The sequence below is a fragment of the Dendrobates tinctorius genome, unplaced genomic scaffold, assembly GCF_039654945.1.
Source record: "Dendrobates tinctorius isolate UK_male_01 unplaced genomic scaffold, ASM3965494v1 ptg000073l, whole genome shotgun sequence".
NCBI lineage: Eukaryota > Metazoa > Chordata > Amphibia > Anura > Dendrobatidae > Dendrobates > Dendrobates tinctorius.
Window position 1 is genome coordinate 11588199 of NW_027361741.1, and position 18980 is coordinate 11607178.

An 18980-nucleotide genomic window follows, 5' to 3' on the forward strand; every position below is an offset into this window, starting at 1 on the left:
GTTCATTTTCTCCAGATACCCTTGACAAAATAAAAAAAATTGTGTCTGAAGTAAAATTTTTCTGAAAAAAGTTAAATGTTCATTTTTTCCTTCCGCATTGCTTCAATTCTTGCGAAGCACTTGAAGGATAATAATCTTTTTGAATGTGGTTTTGAACACTTTGAGGGGGCAGTTTTTAGAATGGTGTCACTTGTGGGTATTTGTCATATAGGCCCCCAAAGTTACTTCAAATGTGAGGTGGTCCTTAAATTAAAAGGTTTTGTAAATTTTGTTGGAAAAATGAGAAATAGCTGGTCAAATTTTAACCCTTATAACGTCCTAACAAAAAAAAAATTATGTTTCTCAAATTGTGCTGATGTAAAGTAGACATGTGGGAAATGTTATTTATTAACTTTTTTTGTGACATAACTGATTTAGGGACATAAAAATTAAAAGTTTGAAAATTGTTAAATTTTCACAATTTTTGCAAAATTTACATTTTTTTTCACAAGTAAGCACAAGAAAAGTTGAAGAAATTTTACCACCATCATAAAGTACAATATGTCACGAAAAAACAGTCTCGGAATCAGTGGGATCCGTTGAATTGTTCCAGAGTTTATAACCACATAAAATGACAGTGGTCAGATTTCAAAATGAAGGCCTGGTCAATAACCTACAAAGTGGCTTGGTCCTTAATAGGTTAAACTGTCCATCCATTCTTTCCCTTGGCTTAGCTTTTGCACCTACTCCATTGACATGCAATACTATAGAAATTGTAAGCAACAGACAAGTCAGCCCAGTTCTCCATGAATCCAAAACCCTCTTTCCTACACCAATTCCTGAGCCACTTATTTACCTCCCTAATCTGCCCTTGCCTTTCTGCTGTGGTATGTGGTATTTCAGAGAAGACTACCTTTTGAGGTCCTTGACTGAAGCTTACAGCCTAATTCCCTGAAATAATTTTTAAATACCTTCCATGTGCCTCTAACTTTTGCAATTGGTGCCAAGGTATACCATTACTACTGGGTACTCATGAGCCCCCTGAGCAATCTGCCAACCCAAGCTGACACCATTTGACAATCCCAGGCATTGTGACAAATTACCCTGTCTGTTACCATAATATTTTAATTCTCCACTACCAGCACTTATCTGGCTTGCACTGCACCCATAATCCCCTTTTTACTGGAGAAGACATTCCCCTGGCTTTCAGATGACATCCATTACTGACATTCCCCTCTTCTGCTAATTTAACAAACTTGTTAGTGTGCCAGATCAGGACTTGCCTCCATGACACTTTTCCCTCAACCCTACTTTTTAACTCATTCCAGATAGCCGCCTTATTGTCCTGAACTTCCATTCTACCATCCTTTCCCATATCTACCCCAGTGAACACTTGCTCAATGTGTAGCCAACATCTTTCTGTATTAACAGCATAATGAAGTTTTGCAAATTGTTCATTTACATCCGGTGCCTGGGCTTCCAAATGTTAATTGTGTACACATCCAGCAAGCAGTAGGCACCCTCAAAATTGTTGGTCAAGGATTGCATAAACGCAACAAGATGTACACGGGATGGCACTGTTAAAATTGGAGCTCATTTATTTTACTAATGGAAATGGCACAAACACAGGAATGTAAGCAAGTAAATACAAAGAGTGAATTACAGACTCTAAATTTGAAGTCACTTAAACTTAAATCACGCACTTAAGACAAACCACACTAACAGCAAACCACTTGCAAGCTCATTCACAAAAAGGGTTTCAGATGCTTTTAAAGATATTTTCTTTTCCTTAGCTGAAATACAACCTGCAGCACAATGCAATGTTTTCAAAGGGAGATACACTTCAAGCACCCAGGCTGTATGTAGCTATATTTTACATGGGTGAATAAAGAAGGTTTCAACTCTTCTTTAAGTGATGCTCTGTTTCCATATTTGGCATAAATTTTAGATACATTTTGCATGGATAGCATAAAAGATGCTCTTTGTAATTAATTTCTGTGCATATTACTCCGCTAGACTTTTGATGAATATGCACCATGGTGTTTGGAAAATGATTTGAACAAACTTGATAATTAGGATACACGTTCAAGATCTGTGCGATAAGGCAACATTTCAGAGAAAGGTTGTAGCCCCAAAAGAAGCCAGAACTGGAGAAACTTGAAGTGGGCAGTAATGTTTTGGTGTATCTCACATTTCATTTTAGATATCTATGCTTTAGAGATTTTATAGCTTGAGAGAGATTTCTCCACTATATTTATTTATTTAATTTACTCATTTATATAGCGCCATTAAATCCACAGCGCTTTATTGGCACTGTCCCCGATGGAGCTCACAATCTAGAATCCCTATCAGTATGTCTTTGGAATGGGGAAGGAAACCGGAGAACGCGAAGGAAACCCACGCAAACACGGGGAGAACATACAAACTCCTTGCAGATGTTGTCCTTGGTAGGATTTGAACCCAGCGCTGCAAGGCTGCAGTGCTCTCCACTGTGTCAGCGTGCTGCCCTCATATATGGAGATTTCTCTGTCTGAAGATTGAGCCAAGCAATGGAGTGAAATGTAAATTTAGTACATATGTACATGTGCATTCACTGCAACATTTACTGTTGCTGAGAGCATTGTGAGAATGAAATTATGCTCTGTAGATATATTATTGGAAAACTCTTTAATTTATCTACTTCTCAAAGTATTTTTAATGCAGTTGGACATATACTGTGATTTTTCTATGTTTTAATATTTCCTAGTATAATGCATTGCAGTGATTAAATATCGAGGCCTTGGAGCTCCTCTGTCCTAAGACAAGTTCAGTGCACATGGATGATGATATCCTAATTAAGGAAGTTTTTATACAGCATGTTGACAAGTGTAGTCAGAACACGTTTGCCCACTGTTTCTGATGTGCCTGGGATGCATTCTGCGCACTCCTGCACATGAAGAAATATCGACAAATTGTGCTTTCTCCACTGTTCTATCCTAAAGAAAAAAATACTTATTTAGATAGTGGAATCTTGTTTTTGCATTGCTCGATAAAAACTGTCTGGTCTGAGGATTGCAAGTTATAACAGTCCACCCTCCTCACATGGTCATGGTAATATATTGTGAATATGCCATCGCCTTCTTTATTAAAGAAATACCGACATTCTTGGGAGATCATGATACCCTGTATTGTGTAACTACTTTTCATAGCCCATTATCATATTTGCAGTCTACTTTTAGCGTACCACAATGTACTGAAAGTTGAAGTTTATATAGATATTGGAGTGACCCCATGTTTGAAGGTCATTAGTGGGGAATTATTGTGGACTGTCAAGAAGGAACAATATTCAGCAGCCTGCTTCAGCGTTTGAACCTGCATTTACATCTTTTTTGTCATAACAAATACTCCCTAATTCAATAGTTGTTGCATTTCTGTACTACTTAAAAAATTAATACTCAATGCTATATCTTGGTTGATTTGATAATCAAATAATGCTAACACAGTACTGTCTTCACTGCAGGTTTTTGAATCTGTAGAAGAAGCTGATCAAATAGACACTAGAAGTGAGGATAGTAAACAACCAAAAATAACCAATGGAACAGTTCCAAACGGGACTTGCTCTCCAGACTCGGGCCACCCTTCTTCCAGGAACTTCTCTATCACGTCTGGCTATTCGGACCATAGTTTCAGCACTGATGACAATGCCTCAATGGAGACTACTAAAAATGCACTTTATATCCACATGAAGTCAGGACTGGCAAGTGGAAAGAAACAAAGCAGCTTGGACAATACGTTGGATAACAAAAACGTAGAAGAGGAGCTTGCAGTTCAGGACAGCATGGACACAGAAGCAAACGCTAATGAAAGTTTAGATGACTTTTTATCAATTACTGAAAGCACAGAGGACATCTTGCCTGACAAGGAAAGCACAGTTCTCTCAGTAGTGGAAGCTTGGCCAGACAGTGAGGCTGAGAAAGAGAGTCTAGTGGGAAGTGAAGACAACTTATCTGAAGAGCCAGAGATGGAGAGTCTTTATCCACAGCTTGATTCATTGGTTGTCATTGATGCAACGATGGCTGAAATGTCTCCAGTCTCTTCTACTGGAGTGACATACTCAGTAAGTATTGGGCAAAGGTGCACTAGTCTGGTATTTGTTTGGTTCTTTAAATGGTTTTAATAGTCTGAATATATGATATTCTCCAATCACTGAGTTAGCAGAGAAGAAAAGTGTCTTTTTATCATTCATAGCAAAATACAACCAAATCAAGAGTTTTTTCATATGTTTTATTAGACTCATTTTTGTTTCACCACCTGAGTACAGACCACAATGCATTGATTGGCCACAGGTTTCCTGACCTGAGATGTCGACATATGAGGCAGGCGAATTTGAGTTAGGAGATCCTGGCCTGTCTCTGTCTCAAAAGATGAAACATAAATGTGTGAATCCTAAATGCGCAACCATCGTTTTAGGTGAACTTGTATTGTGTTTGCTTTTATCTCTTTCTCTCTTTGCTCACCCGTTCCCCATGTGAAGTGTTATGAGTGGAAAATATCATCATAAAAATGCGAAAATCTGTCCTCAATGAAGACAGATTTTACCAGTGAATTGAGAGTGAATTATTAGTCCAGGAGGAGAGAGTATAACAATCTTTTAACTACTGCCAGGCTGCCATTAACCTTACTTAAATGTCACTCTATAGTGGAGCAGCTGTATTCGATCATACAGCTGTGGGAACTACCAGCCAGACACAGACCAGCTACCCATAGAGAAGGCACAGATGGTTTGTTATCTCTGCCTTCTTGATCACTACCTACACATCACTGAAAATGCTTTATGTATACAGTAATAGGAAGCGCACGCAGCGCTTTCTCCTCCTGGCACAGCGATCATGTGATCACTGGGTGAAAGGAGGGAGCCGTAGCTACTGGGTCTTGGAGACCCGGTTATCTCTGCAGCATTTCCACTGTATCTAGGAATACTATACTAGCCCCAGTTACAGCAGAAATCATATGAGCAAAAAAAAGATCTAAATGTTGAAATGTCCCCAAAGGTCTTTTTCAACTTTATCAGGGATACAATATGTGAAATAAAAAAAGTAGGTAAAAATAAATAAAAACCCACTGCCAATCCAAATTGTTGTTACTAGCCTCTCCCCATAAAAAACTCTCCTTGTCCTATATACACAAATTGTTACAGAAAGGGGAGTAGATTGTAAAGTGTATTTAAAAAAAATGTGAAAAACAGACATATATTTCCTTTCTTTCAAACGATATAGCCTTTATACTGGCAAAATCATAATATAGGAGAGTATTAAAATAACAAAAATTAAGTCCCATGTATCTCAAAAAATGCTAAACTGCATTTGAATATCTGAATGAGAAAAATTGTACAGTAGCTTAATCCACATGTACGAACCCAAAAATGTGCATGGTCACAAATAGTGGTAAATTGCCAGAACTATTTTAATCAGTCTCATACCTGTTCCGTTACTCCAATACACATCTTATATGCTTAATGGATCACCCTAAGTGTAATGTGATTACATAATGTGTGCAATTTTAGCTACTAACTTTCTTAAGCCAGTTTCAAAATAATGAAGGAAAAAAGTTGCTAAAAATATTACGCCAATAAATACATACATACACACACATACAGTGGCTAGTGAAAGTATTAACTCCTCCTCCCTTGGCTTTTTACCTATTTTGTTACATTATAACCTGTATTTAAATATTTTTGTAATCCGACTTGTAATGCATCAGCACTAAATAGTCTAAGTTGCGGAAGTGAAGTGAGAAAAATATAGGCATAAATTAAATGTATGGGATCAAGTAAATAAAAATTGTCATGTTCATATGTATTCACCCCTTTTGCGTTGAAGACCCTCTAAATTTCTGGTGCAAGCAATTACATTAATAAGCCACATGCTTAGTGAAAGGAAGTCCACCTCTCTACAATCTGTCACATTGTATTCAAGTATATACACTCCTTTTCTGTAAGGCCACAAAGGCTGCAACACCATTAAGCAAAAGGCACCACTGGAGTATCTGTCCATATGACCACAAAAAGCTATTCACTCCGTAGAGGTGACTCTTATGGAAGAGTAGGCATAAAAAAGCCTTTACTTACACACAAAAATTGTAAGCTCGTTTTGAGTTTGTCAAAAGACATGTGGGAGACTCCAAAAATGTATGAAGGAAGGTGCTGTGGTCAGATGAGACCAAAATTGAACTTTTTCGCCACCAAGGTAAATGCTTTGTCAGGCGCAAAACCAACATAGCTCATCACCTCAAGTACACCAACCCCACGGTGAAAAATGGTGGTGACAGCATCATTCTGTGGGGATGTTTTTCGGCAGCAGGGACATGGAAAATGGTCCTAGTCAAGATAAAGGTGCATGGTGTGAAATACAGGGATATTCTTGAGCAACACCTCTTTCAGCCTGTTAGTGATTTTAGACTGTGACGAAGGTGCACTTTTCAACAATGCAATGACCCATAACGTATTGCTAAAGCAACACTCGAGTAGTTTTAGGGGAAACAGGTAACATAGTTTTGAACATAGTAACATAGTTTTGAAGGCTGAAGGAAGACCTTATGTCCATCTAGTTCAGCTTATTTTTAGTGCAGCTGTTCTGCATTGTTGATCCTGGGGAAGGCAAAAAACCCACAGAGTAGAAGCCAATTTTTTCCATAGGGAAAAAAATTCCTTCCCCTATGCTGGGACAACCATCTACCTATAATATTATGTTATTCGTAACCTTCTATACTGTTACTCACAAGAAAAGCATCCATTCTTTTCTTAAATTCATTCAGTGAGTTGGCCATCACCACTTCCTCAGGAAGAGAATTCCAGAGCCTCACTGCTCTGGTAATTGTTATAGAGTGTCCTCGGAAAAGGCCAGACCTTAATCCAATTGAGAATCTGTGGTCAGACTTGATAATTTCTGTTCATTGGAGGAAACCAACTAACTGTAACAGTTTTGCCTTGAGGAATGGGCAAAATGTCAGTGGCTATATACAGAAAGCTCAGAGAGACTTATCAAAAGCGTCTTGCATCTGTAATTGGCACAAAAGGAGGCTCTACAAAGTACTGACTTTTGGGGGATGATTATTTATGCACACTAAGTTTTTAGCAATTTTGTCCTATTGTTTGGTTCACAATAAAAACAAAGCCAAATGCAAACTCTCAAAAGAAAAAAAAACAGTGAAATTCCAAGTTGTGAGATGGCAAAGCACGAAACATCCTGTGGGGGGGTGAATCCTTTCACAACCAACTGTATATATTTATAAACAAAAGCGATTAAAAAATAGCAGATATGTTATTGTGTTACACCGTTCCATCATACTCACCCGGCCTCTGCTCCCACGCCGCAGCCGACCTCTGCTCCCACGCCGCAGCCGACCTCTGCTCCCACGCCGCAGCCGACCTCTGCTCCCACGCCGCAGCCGACCTCTGCTCCCACGCCGCAGCCGACCTCTGCTCCCACGCCGCAGCCGACCTCTGCTCCCACGCCGCAGCCGACCTCTGCTCCCACGCCGCAGCCGACCTCTGCTCCCACGCCGCAGCCGACCTCTGCTCCCACGCCGCTGCCTCTCTCCACCCGACAGCCACCTCTGACGGGCTCGCGGCCGACGCCATCCCTGCATGCAATGCGCATGCGCCATAGGCCGCGCCTCCCTGCTGCTTCTTGTGCTTCGGCTGTGCCCTGACCCGGAAGCACCTTCGGACCAATGGCAGACCAGACGGGGCTATATCAGGCCGCTTCCCCCTGAGGGAGGCGCCTGATCGTTGTGTTACCTTGCACACTAGGCCCTGCTTCCTCCTGTGCTCTCTACAGTCTCTCGGTGCCGTCCTCAGTGTTTCCTGCAGCAGCCTGTCTTCTGTGTTCGCTAACAGTTATTCCCAGTCCTGCTCCAGTGCTCCTGTTTCCTCCGTCTCCTGCCTCCGGTGTTCCTGATCCATCCTGCTCCAGTCCTGCGGTCCTACTCCAGTCCTGCCTCCGGTGTTCCTGTTCCATCCTGTTCCAGTCCTGCCGTCCTACTCCAGTTCTGCCTCCGGTGTTCCAGTTCCATCCTGCTCCAGTCCTTCCGTCCTCCTTTATTCCTGTCTCCTGTGTTCCAACTCTGTCCTGTCATCTACACTTCAGTTCCTCCACGTTCCAGGTTATAGTCTTAATCCATTCCTGTCTCCTGTGTGCCAGCCCTGTTCTGTCATCTACACTTCAGTCCCACTGTCCTACTCCAGTCCATCCTGAGCCGCCCCTCTCGGTACCGGCTACCATGGTACTCGAACCCCTGGGCCTGCTCCTAACGGTCCCTGTATAGGGGTCGGTTCCACCTGGCAGCTCGCCCGGGGCCCCTCGGTGCCACGGTCCAGAGGGTCTACTCCTGGATATTCCGACTCCTGACCACCCACACTAACATATTGCCACTTCTGGAATGACTTGATCTATAAACTGGCACACTATTTAATCTCTACAGTGGATACCATAAACAAAAATCACTGGCAAAAACCGTTTTTTCATCATAATGTTGAGCAAAAAGTGAAATAAAAATTTGTATGTAAATAAAACTGATATTCTTGAAAACGTCATCTTGTCCCTCAAAAACAAGCTCCCATTGAACAAAAAAAAAAAAAAATTATAGCTTTCAGAAGATGGAGATTCAAAAACTGTTGTTTTTTTTATTACGAAATAGTTTTTATGTAAAACATAAAAAAAAACAAGAAAATGTGACATCACTGTAATTGTAGTGACCCAAATAATAACATTTTCTAATCACTTTAGCACATGGTGAATGGTATATAAAAAAAAAAAAAAAAAGAAAAAAAAACTGTCCCGCATCTGATACCTGTTCTGACACCTTTATATTGCAATTTAACACATATAGTGGTTATAAGACCAAGTAGCAGACCTCTGCTGACCGGGCCCCATACGCCAATCAGGGCAGTAATGCCCTGATGGCACCCCTGCCTTTAACTATACAGTCGTAGGCTGTGTGAAATTACGAGCTTGTAAAAATGGTACATAATCGTACCATATTTCACAGAGCATATGGTGCATGTGTCATAATAAAATTTGTGCAACTTGTTAGATACTTTTCTCTTTGTTATGCATTATATGTACACCAATAATTTGGTGCTAAGCAAATGGCTTTTTGAAATTGTTGCGTACTTTATCTTTTGTATATTTGTGGGTTTTTTTTTTTTTTTTCTTTTTACTGGCAGAAATGGGGAAAAATGTAAGCTAGCCTTAAAATAAAAGAATTGTAAAATATATAATATATATATATATATATATATATATATAGTACAGACCAAAAGTTTGGACACACTCTCTTATTCAAAGAGCTTTCTTTATTTTCATGACTATGAAAATTGTAGATTCACTCTGAAGGCATGTGGAATTATATAATTAACAAAAAAGTGTGAAACAACTGAAAATATGTCTTATATTCTAGGCTCTTCAAAGTAGCCACCTTTTGCTTTGATTACTGGTTTGCACACTCTTGGCATTCTCTTGATGAGCTTCAAGAGGTAGTCACCGGTAATGGTTTTCACTTCACAGGTGTGCCCTGTCAGGTTTAATAAGTGGGATTTCTTGCCTTATAAATGGGGTTGGGACCATCAGTTGTGTTGTGCAGAAGTCTGGTGGATACACAGTTGATAGTCCTACTGAATAGACTGTTAGAATTTGTATTATGGCAAGAAAAAAGCAGCTAAGTAAAGAAAAACACGTGGCCATCATTACTTTAAGAAATGAAGGTCAGTCAGTCCGAAAGATTGGGAAAACTTAGAAAGTGTCCCCAAGTGCAGTGGCAAAAACCATCAAGCGCTACAAAGAAACTGGCTTACATGAGGACCGCCCCAGGAAAGGAAGGCCAAGAGTCACCTCTGCTGTGGAGGATAAGTTCATCCGAGTCACCAGCCTCAGAAATCGCAGGTTAACAGCAGCTCAGATTAGAGACCAGGTCAATGCCACACATATTTCTAGGAGCAGACACATCTCTACAACAACTGTTAAGAGGAGACTTTGTGCAGCAGGCCTTCATGGTAAAATAGCTGCTAGGAAACCACTGCTAAGGACAGGCAACAAGCAGAAGAGACTTGTTTGGGCTAAAGAACACAAGGAATGGACATTAGACCAGTGGAAATCTGTGCTTTGGTCTGATGAGTCCAAATTTGTCTTTGTGCGACGCAGAAAAGGTGAACGGATGGACTTTACATGCCTGATTCCCACTGTGAAGCATGGAGGAGGAGGTGTGATGGTGTGGGGGTGCTTTGCTGGTGACACTGTTGGGGATTTATTAAAAATTGAAGGCATGCTGAACCAGCATGGCTACCACAGCATCTTGCAGCGGCATGCTATTCCATCCGGTTTGCGTTTAGTTGGACCATCATTTATTTTTCAACAGGACGATGACACCAAACACACCTCCAGGCTGTGTAAGGGCTATTTGACCAAGAAGGAGAGTGATCGGGTGCTACGCCAGATGACCTGGCCTCCACAGTCACCAGACCTGAACCCAATCGAGATGGTTTGGGGTGAGCTGGACCGCAGAGTGAAGGCAAAAGGGCCAACAAGTGCTAAGCATCTCTGGGAACTCCTTCAAGACTGTTGGAAGACCATTTCCGGTGACTACCTCTTGAAGCTCATCAAGAGAATGCCAAGAATGTGCAAAGCAGTAATCAAAGCAAAAGGTGGCTGCTTTGAAGAACCTAGAATATGACATATTTTCAGTTGTTTCACACTTTTTTGTTAATTATATAATTCCACATGTGTTAATTCATAGTTTTGATGCCTTCAGAGTGAATCTACAATTTTCATAGTCATGTACAATAAAGAAAACTCTATGAATGAGAAGGTGTGCCCAAACTTTTGGTCTGTATGTGTGTATGTATGTGTATGTGTGTGTATATATATGGACGTTTTTAGTGTGACTGCTTCTTTGTATCTCTATCCTCTCGTATGAGCGTAAGAGCAAGGCCTTCTAGTGCGCAACACTATTCCAGAAGTTACAAGATTTATTGTATTGATTCATCTCAATTTTTTTGATGAAATTCTTTTTTGTTTCTAAAACTAACTAGCAAGAAATACTGGATATGTATACTATCAATTTACACCGTATTGAGAAGGATGTCCAGAGGTGTGATCGTAACTATTGGTATTTCACACCTACCAACTTGGAGAAGCTTCGGAATGTCATGTGCAGGTAAGGCCAGTACATCATAAAAAGACTCCATGGTCATTTTTATATTTATATCTTCTTGTTTATCAGGAAGTGAAGCATGGATTTCTGATCTCATATATGCCAATACATTAGTTTTTCTCCTTCGTCTCATTGGGGGGCAAAGGTACTGTGGGTGTAGGCTACCGCCATCTGGAGGCTGACACTAGGCAAACAACACAAGGTTAGCTCCTCCCCCGCCGTATACACCCTCGCCCTAACTGCGGTCGGAAACCAGTTTTTTGCTTATTGTCTATGGAGGCACACGTCTGGTCTTTTTTCTCCAGACTTTTTTTTTCCATGAAGATGAGACAGGGGCAACGGATCCTATTGAAAGGGTCCGATTTCCCCAAACCAACAACGGGCGAGCACGTGTCAAGTATCGTCTCCATGTATCCTTTCCCGCACCGTGGGACAAATCTGGGAAATTACCCAGAATTTTTTATTTTAGTTTGTTTTTTTTCTTTCTTTTATTTTTTCTAAGAAGATGAGACAGGGGCAACGGATCCTATTGAAAGGGTCCGATTTCCCCAAACCATCAACGGGCGAGCACGTGTGAGTGTCCCTCCACGTATCCTCTTCCACGACATGGGACATTATGCCGGACCTAGCCCTATCCACCCCTAGGTACAGAAGCCATGGGCTATACAGAGGCACAAGACGGTCCGAGCTGCCCCCACTGCTCCACCAATGCAAGACGGAGGTGCTGCAAGGCGGCGGACGGTCCCTCTCCTCGGCCTGGCTGGATGGAGTTTGGGTGTCTGCACCGTCCTGGATCCCCCCACCACCCCCAGTCTCCCTGGTTTGCCTACCTGTGGAGTTATTCAGATGAAGGTACTGGGCGTGGGGGGGTCTCGGCTCCTGCTAGCTGAGGGCATTCGTCAGATGCGGGGGCTCCTGGGCAGCAGCAGGCAGTGGGGGTTTTCCCTGCCCCTCAACTAGTGGGGCCGGAGAAAGAACGGAAAAGAGCGCTGGCGTCGCTATCTGCGCCGCATCGCACCGTCGCTACGGCGACACCGCGACCGCCGTGGGCAGTGTTAAATTTAGGCCCCGGTTTTTGGTCAGGCTAGGCCGTGGCGGAAGTTCCCGCCCCCGGCCGCGCGGCGTCACTTCTGGGGATCCGCCCCCTGGAGCTTGGCGGGCGCCGGATTAAATTTAGGCCCCGGCTTCAGATCGGGGTAGGCCGCGACCAGAGAAGTGGTCGGCCTGCCCCACGGAGGATCGTTTTTGCTGCGGTCCGCTTTAACTGTGCGGGGGACGCAGAACAGGTGAGTGCAGCTTCGCTGCGGAGGCCCACTAGAGACCAAGGGGGCTCCTTCCCCCTCCCCCCCTCTCCTTTAGAGAGGGAAAAGAAAACAAAAAAAAAAAAAGTTTATTTCTCTTATATATATATACCAGCGCCTGGCAGCAATATGGCTGGAAAAGGGAAGACGCACACCTTTCTATATGCTGCATGCATTTCTTCTTGGGCTGCGTTTCCGCGAGCGCAGAGCGACAGATTGTGCGAGGCCTGTGACTCTGAACGCGCCCAGGAGCCCCCCCGGCGTCTGAGCCCAGAGAGCCGAATCCTCCCGAATGGGCTCGGTCATTGTCACAGTCTATGGCTTCGCTTACAAAGGCGATCGAGTCCCTTCACGCCCCAAAGGGGGGCAAGGATAGTGGCTCGCTTATTTGGGAAGGGTCCTCCTCCTCACATGAACCTCCGGCCTGCAGGGGCCGCTCCCATGCCAGACAAGTGCGAAGGAAACGAACTCGCACAAGGTCTCCTGACCGATCCCGTGCCTCGGCATCCAGGAGTCCAGCATCACGCTCCCTTAACCAGCGAGCGAACAGAGATCAGATCATGACTCAGACGAGCCATTTGATCTAGATACACCAGGGTGTCGGGAGACAGTGGACAGTCTCATTGAAGCTGTCAATCAGACCCTGGGGATCGAGGATGGGGCTACCTTGGCCTCGAGCCATAAGGTAGCCTTTAAGCGGGCCAGGCAACAGCATAGAGTATTTGGCACTCACCCAGAATTTGAGGACATAGTGCAGCGGCACAGAGAACGCCCAGATAGGCGCTTCTCGGGCCAGAAGGCTATAGAGGCAAGATGTCCCTTTGCCCCGGAACTCTGTATGAAATGGGTGGAATCCCCTGTAGTGGACCCCCCAGTGTCACGCCTGGCCTCGAAGTCTCTGTTATCGGTGCCTAGTGGCTCGTCCATTAAGGACCCCACTGATCGGCTCATAGAGAGCCTGGCGCGATCAGTTTTTGAGGCATCAGGCTCAGCGCTCGCTCCCTCGTTCGTGGCAACGTGGGTAGCCAAAGCCATGATGTCATGGTTAGAGGCTTTGAGTAAGGCTTTGCAGGGTAGAGACCTGCCTGCGGAGGTGTCTGAGGTCGCAAGTCAGATTGCCATGGCGGGAGACTACTTAATTAATGCTTCTTTGGATGCAGCCAATTGTGCAGCATTTGCAGCCGCTAAGACGGTAGCCATTAGGAGAGCCCTCTGGTTAAGAACCTGGTAAGCAGATTCAATCTCCAAGAAGTCCTTGACTTCCTTGCCCTATCAGGGAGGCTGCCTGTTCGGGGAGAAGTTGGATCAACTCATCTCTGATGCTACAGGAGGAAAAAGCAGCTCCCTTCCGCAGCAAAAGGTTAAACAGCCTTTTCGAGCCTTTCGCAACACCGGGTGGATGGCATCAGCCAGCCTGGCTTGTCCAGCTCGCTCCAATCAGGATAGGGAGCGACAGTTTTCATATAGACCCAATCCAGGGGGAAGGATGCGCGCTCGCCAGCCCAGGTCGAGAGGGGCCAGGGCCCAGAGGCCCGCAGCCAAATGACTCGGAGCCCCTGGGAGGCGACACCAGCAGGGTGGGCGGCCGCCTGCTCTTTTTTCGTCATGCTTGGGCCGAGGTAGCACACAAATCATGGGTGACGGAACTGGTGTCTTCGGGGTACAAAATAGAATTCATCAGGTACCCCCAAAATGTTTTTTTCTCTCCCGACTTCCCAAGGTAAGGTGCTGCAAGGGGCCATCGTTGCACTCCAATACAACGGAGTCATTATTCCCGTACCAGAGCATAAGAAAGCTGAGGGGTTTTATTCCAATCTGTTCGCGGTCCCCAAAAAGGACGGGATAGTCAGGCCGGTTTTGGACCTGAAGTTACTGAACAGGTTCATCAAAATCAAACATTTCAGGATGAAATCTCTCCGTTCGGTCATATCAGCCATGGAGCGGGGAGAGTACTTGGCCTCGGTTGACATCCAGGATGCCTACCTGCACGTTCCCATTTTTCCTCCATCAAAGGTTTCTTCGTTTTGCCATCAGTGGCCAACACTTCCAATTTGCAGCACTGCCCTTCGGGATAGCTACTGCCCCCAGAGTGTTCACAAAGATAATGGCGGTCGTGATGGCCGTCTTACACTCTCGGGGCATAGTCGTCTTTCCTTAATTAGACGACATCTTGGTGAAGGGTCCCTCATTTCGGGCATGCGAGGAGAATGTCAGCATTACGCTGGATACTCTCTCCCGCTTAGGTTGGTTGGTCAACAGGAAAAAATCATCTCTGGTTCCAGCCCGGAGGATTGTTTTTCTAGGTGTGATCTTCGACACCTCCCAAGGGTTGGTAATTCTCCCTCAAGACAAAGCCCTAGCGCTCAGGCAAAGGGCTCAGAAGCTCCAGCAGCCAGTCCTGCATACCATTCGCTTTGGGATGAGGATTCTAGGAAAGAAGGTGGCAGCAATAGAAGCAATTCCGTTTGCCCAATTTCATCTTCGCCCACTACAGCACGCTCTCTTGTCAGCTTGGGACAAGAACCCGTTCACCCTCGATCGTCGGTGCCGGCTATCCCCTCAGGTCAGACAATCGCTGGAGTGGTGGACGTCCAGATTCTCCCTTCGGGGGAAACCGTTTCCCCCAGAGCACTGGCTAGTGATCACAACCGACGCCAGTCTCCTTGGTTGGGGAGCAATTTTTCACCACCACACGGCTCAGGGCCAGTGGTCGCAACAGGAGGCTTGCCTCCCGATCAACTTGTTGGAAATACGAGCGATCCAGCAGGCGCTCCAGCATTTTCAGCACCTCCTAGCAGGACGGCCCATTCGGATACAGTCAGACAACGCCACGGCGGTGGCTTATGTAAATCATCAGGGGGGCACACACAGCAGGGCAGTCATGCGCGAGATAGAACATGTGTTGTCCTGGGCCGAGAAAAATCAGTCAGCAATATTGGCAGTCCACATCCCAGGCGTAGAAAATTGGATGGCAGATTTTCTCAGCCGTCAGGAGGTCGTGGCTGGGGAATGGGCCTTGCATCCCGAGGTCTTCCAGCAAATTTGCCAACGGTGGGGAACACCGGATGTGGATCTAATGGCATCCAGAATGAACGCCAAGGTAACCGCGTTCGTTGCTCGGTCACAAGATCCGCGAGCGTTCGCGGTAGATGCGCTGGTTCTACCATGGAACCAGTTTCGCCTTCCATACTTGTTTCCGCCGCTGCCACTGCTTCCGAGAGTTGTCAGGAAGATCAAAACAAGGGGTTCCAGCGATTCTGCTGGCCCCAGACTGGCCCCGTCGGGCGTGGTGCGCAGATCTGGTGCAGCTGCTCACCGACGTTCCATGGCGACTGCCAGAGCGTCCATATCTGCTGTCCCAGGGGCCGATCTTCCACCCGAACTTAGGGGCCCTGTGTTTATTGGCATGGCCGTTGAATTTTGGATTCTAACTCAGGCAGGGTTAGACCCTGAGGTGGTTGCTACTATGGTTAGCGCCTGGAAGCCGACCTCGGCGAGAAGGTTTTCTTCGCTTGGTGTCGAGAGCGCGGGTTTTCTCCTCTGACATTCTCTATTCCTAACATCTTGGACTTCATCCAGTCAGGCTTAGACTCAGGACTAGCCCCGAGTTCCCTTAGGAGGCAGATTTCGTCGTTGTCCGTCCTTTTCCAGCGAAAGATTGCAACCAGGATACAGGTGAAGATTTTCATCCATGGAGTCTCGCATTTGGTACCGCCCTATAGGGCGCCAATGGACGCCTGGGATCTTAACCTGGTCCTGAGTGTCCTGCAGGAGGCTCCTTTTGAGCCACTTCAGGCTGTCTCTTTGTCGTACCTGTCCTGGAAGGTGGTATTTTTGGTAGCCATTACTTCCGTTAGATGAGTCTCGGAGCTGGCGGCTCTGTCTTGCCGAGCACCTTTTCTCGTTTTCTTCAAGGATAAGGTGGTCCTTAGACCTGCTCCCCCCTTTCTGCCGAAGGTCGTGTCTTCATTCCGCATCAATGAGGACATTGTCTTGCCTTCGTTTTGTCCAGCGCCAGTACATCGTGTGGAAAAAGCCCTTCACACATTAGACCTGGTGAGAGCACTCAGGAGGTACGTGTCGCGGACGGCACCCTTTCGTCAGACGGACACGCTGTTCGTGCTCCCTGAAGGGCGAAGGAAGGGACTTGCTGCCTCGAAATCGACCATAGCCAGATGGGTCCGTTCAACTATTCAGGAGGCTTATCGTATCAGAGGTGTGCTGATTCAATCGGGGATCAAAGCGCACTCTACTCGGGCAGTGGGCGCCTCTTGGGCGCTTCGACATCAGGCTTCGGCGAAGCAGGTATGCAAAGCAGCAACCTGGTCCAGCCTGCACACGTTTACTAAACATTACAATGTCCATACTCAGGCCTCGGCGGATGTGAGCCTGGGTAGAAGGATTCGCCAAGCAGCGGTGTCGCACCTTTAGACAAGAGGTGCATGTAGCTTCGATCGGTGAGTCAATCTCCCTCCCAGGGACTGCTTTAGGACGTCCCACAGTACCTGTGTCCCCCAATGAGACGAAGGAGAAACATGGATTTTTGTGAGTACTCACCGTAAAATCCTTTTCTCCGAGACGCTCATTGGGGGACACAGCACCAACCCTGTTAGCCGGTTGGCTCGTGTTTATTTAATTAATGTGCATTTTTTCATGAATGTCAGGGTGGTCCCTTGCCAGACATATTGTTTACGGCATTAAGGCTGATTGTTATTGTTCTTCTACTGCTTTTGCACTAAACTGGTTTCCGCCCACAGTTAGGGCGAGGGTGTGTACGGCAGGGGAGGAGCTAACCTTGTGTTGTTTGCCTAGTGTCAGCCTCCAGATGGCGGTAGCATACACCCACAGAACCTGTGTCCCCCAATGAAAGTCTCGGAGAAAAGGATTTTACGGTGAGTACTCACAAAAATCCATGTTTTCTTCACCTAGTCCTCAGGACTGTATTTTTCAGAAGACTGACTAGGTTGGAGCCTAGGAAAATGCTTTGGGCACAATCTGAGTGCAATAAGGTTTTATCTACATAACAATAATTATTGTGGTTGTCCTGAAAAAGAAGTTTTAGAACTTTGAAACATGTTGAGAAAAAACCGCACTGCCACCTTTTACCACCTTTTTTCTATATTGGAATTATTTGTAGACACCGTATCAGTAGCATCGGTTACCTACAGCTCCGGTTGCCTGATTACTTGGTTGGAGCCTAGGGTCCCAAGATGAACAAAGGGTCTATAAATAGTTTTTTTCTGGTGCAGTGTTACTTGTTCCCTAGGACTCCAGTGATTAAAGATGCTCAGTGCCTTAATAAAATATGTACATATACATTTATCAGCTCAGACCAATAGAGTACTAATGACATGCGTGCATATAGGGTTTTATCCGGTGGTGACAAGTTGATGTGGGGTACTTGCTCACTTGATGGAGTTGCAATTGCAACAATAACTTAAGGCATCAGTGCTCGCTGCTGCAAACCGATGGGTCACAGGACCCGGAGAAATGTTGTTATGGAAATGAGTGGTTTTCTGCTCTGCCGGTGAGGTACCACGGAAAAGCTCCTGGAAACACAAGATGAATAAATGACAGTGTCATGTTGGCTCCTCCCGTCTTACAGCTCTGCGAGCAGTACAGTCTAGCCGAAACCTTGATCCCTTGTTCTTGACTGCTCCCATGGTGGCAAAGACTAGACAAACATACATTTTTAAAAAGAACAAATATAGCAAATATGTACAAGCACAAGTCAGGATTTCAAAAAAGGAAAGGAAGATTGTACTGTGTGTAAAGAGTTCAGCAGGGCAATTTCAACACGGTTTTGGTGTCCTTTTGAATTCTGAAAGTGTAAATCATGGCATTACCTCTGCTTCCCAAACATCTGCCATGGATTTTGACATGGAAATGGACACTGATCTAATTGACAAATACTTTTTGCACAAATGCAAAGCTATATTGGGGTGAAAGATTGAGCAGCCAAAAGGGTCCCCAAAATATCTGAAAACCTAAAGGGCTCCGCTATAGGTTAATATCACCCTGCTTGTACTATGTAAAGTGTAACGAGAATTGGTGGCATTTCATGTATAAAAATAACCTGTGATTGTCAGCACAAAATGGGGTAGAAGCCAAGCATAGCTTTGTGTTCCATTGAGTGGACTAGAAAAAAAAGTAAGTAAAAAAGTAGAGTGCATCTTCATTTAAAGGGGTTTTCCGGGGCTTTGGGTTTTTTAATTGCTAACTACCTGCCTGTCCTGATCAGCAACGGTCTTTTCCAGCTGAGGCGGCAATTCTCCGTCTTCAATTGACCTCAAGTCAACAGAGCAGCTCTTTCTATTCCAGTCTGCTCTGTGGATGGGGTATCATTGCAGACCTAATGTTGATTGACAGCCAGCTCCCTGCAACTCAGTAGTGGGAAATCGGATGTCAATCTGTGACTGTTCTGAACCAGAACACATAATCGCAGGGCAAAACAGGTAGCTAGTTAACAACTACCTGCTGGTAAGGATTAAGCCCAGTACTTAAAAATCTCAA

The 18980-nt window shown here is 45.0% G+C and overlaps 1 protein-coding gene across 2 annotated transcripts in view; it reads left to right on the forward strand.

Moving 5' to 3' along the window:
- SGSM1 (small G protein signaling modulator 1) overlaps positions 1–18980 on the forward strand; it is a 444365-nt gene that overhangs the window by 352265 nt on the left and 73120 nt on the right. For both annotated transcript variants that reach the window (XM_073582650.1, XM_073582649.1), the window contains 2 exons: positions 3479–4075; positions 11045–11169. In XM_073582650.1, coding sequence (XP_073438751.1) covers positions 3479–4075; positions 11045–11169 — 722 coding nt within the window. The remainder of the gene's footprint in view (positions 1–3478; positions 4076–11044; positions 11170–18980) is intronic.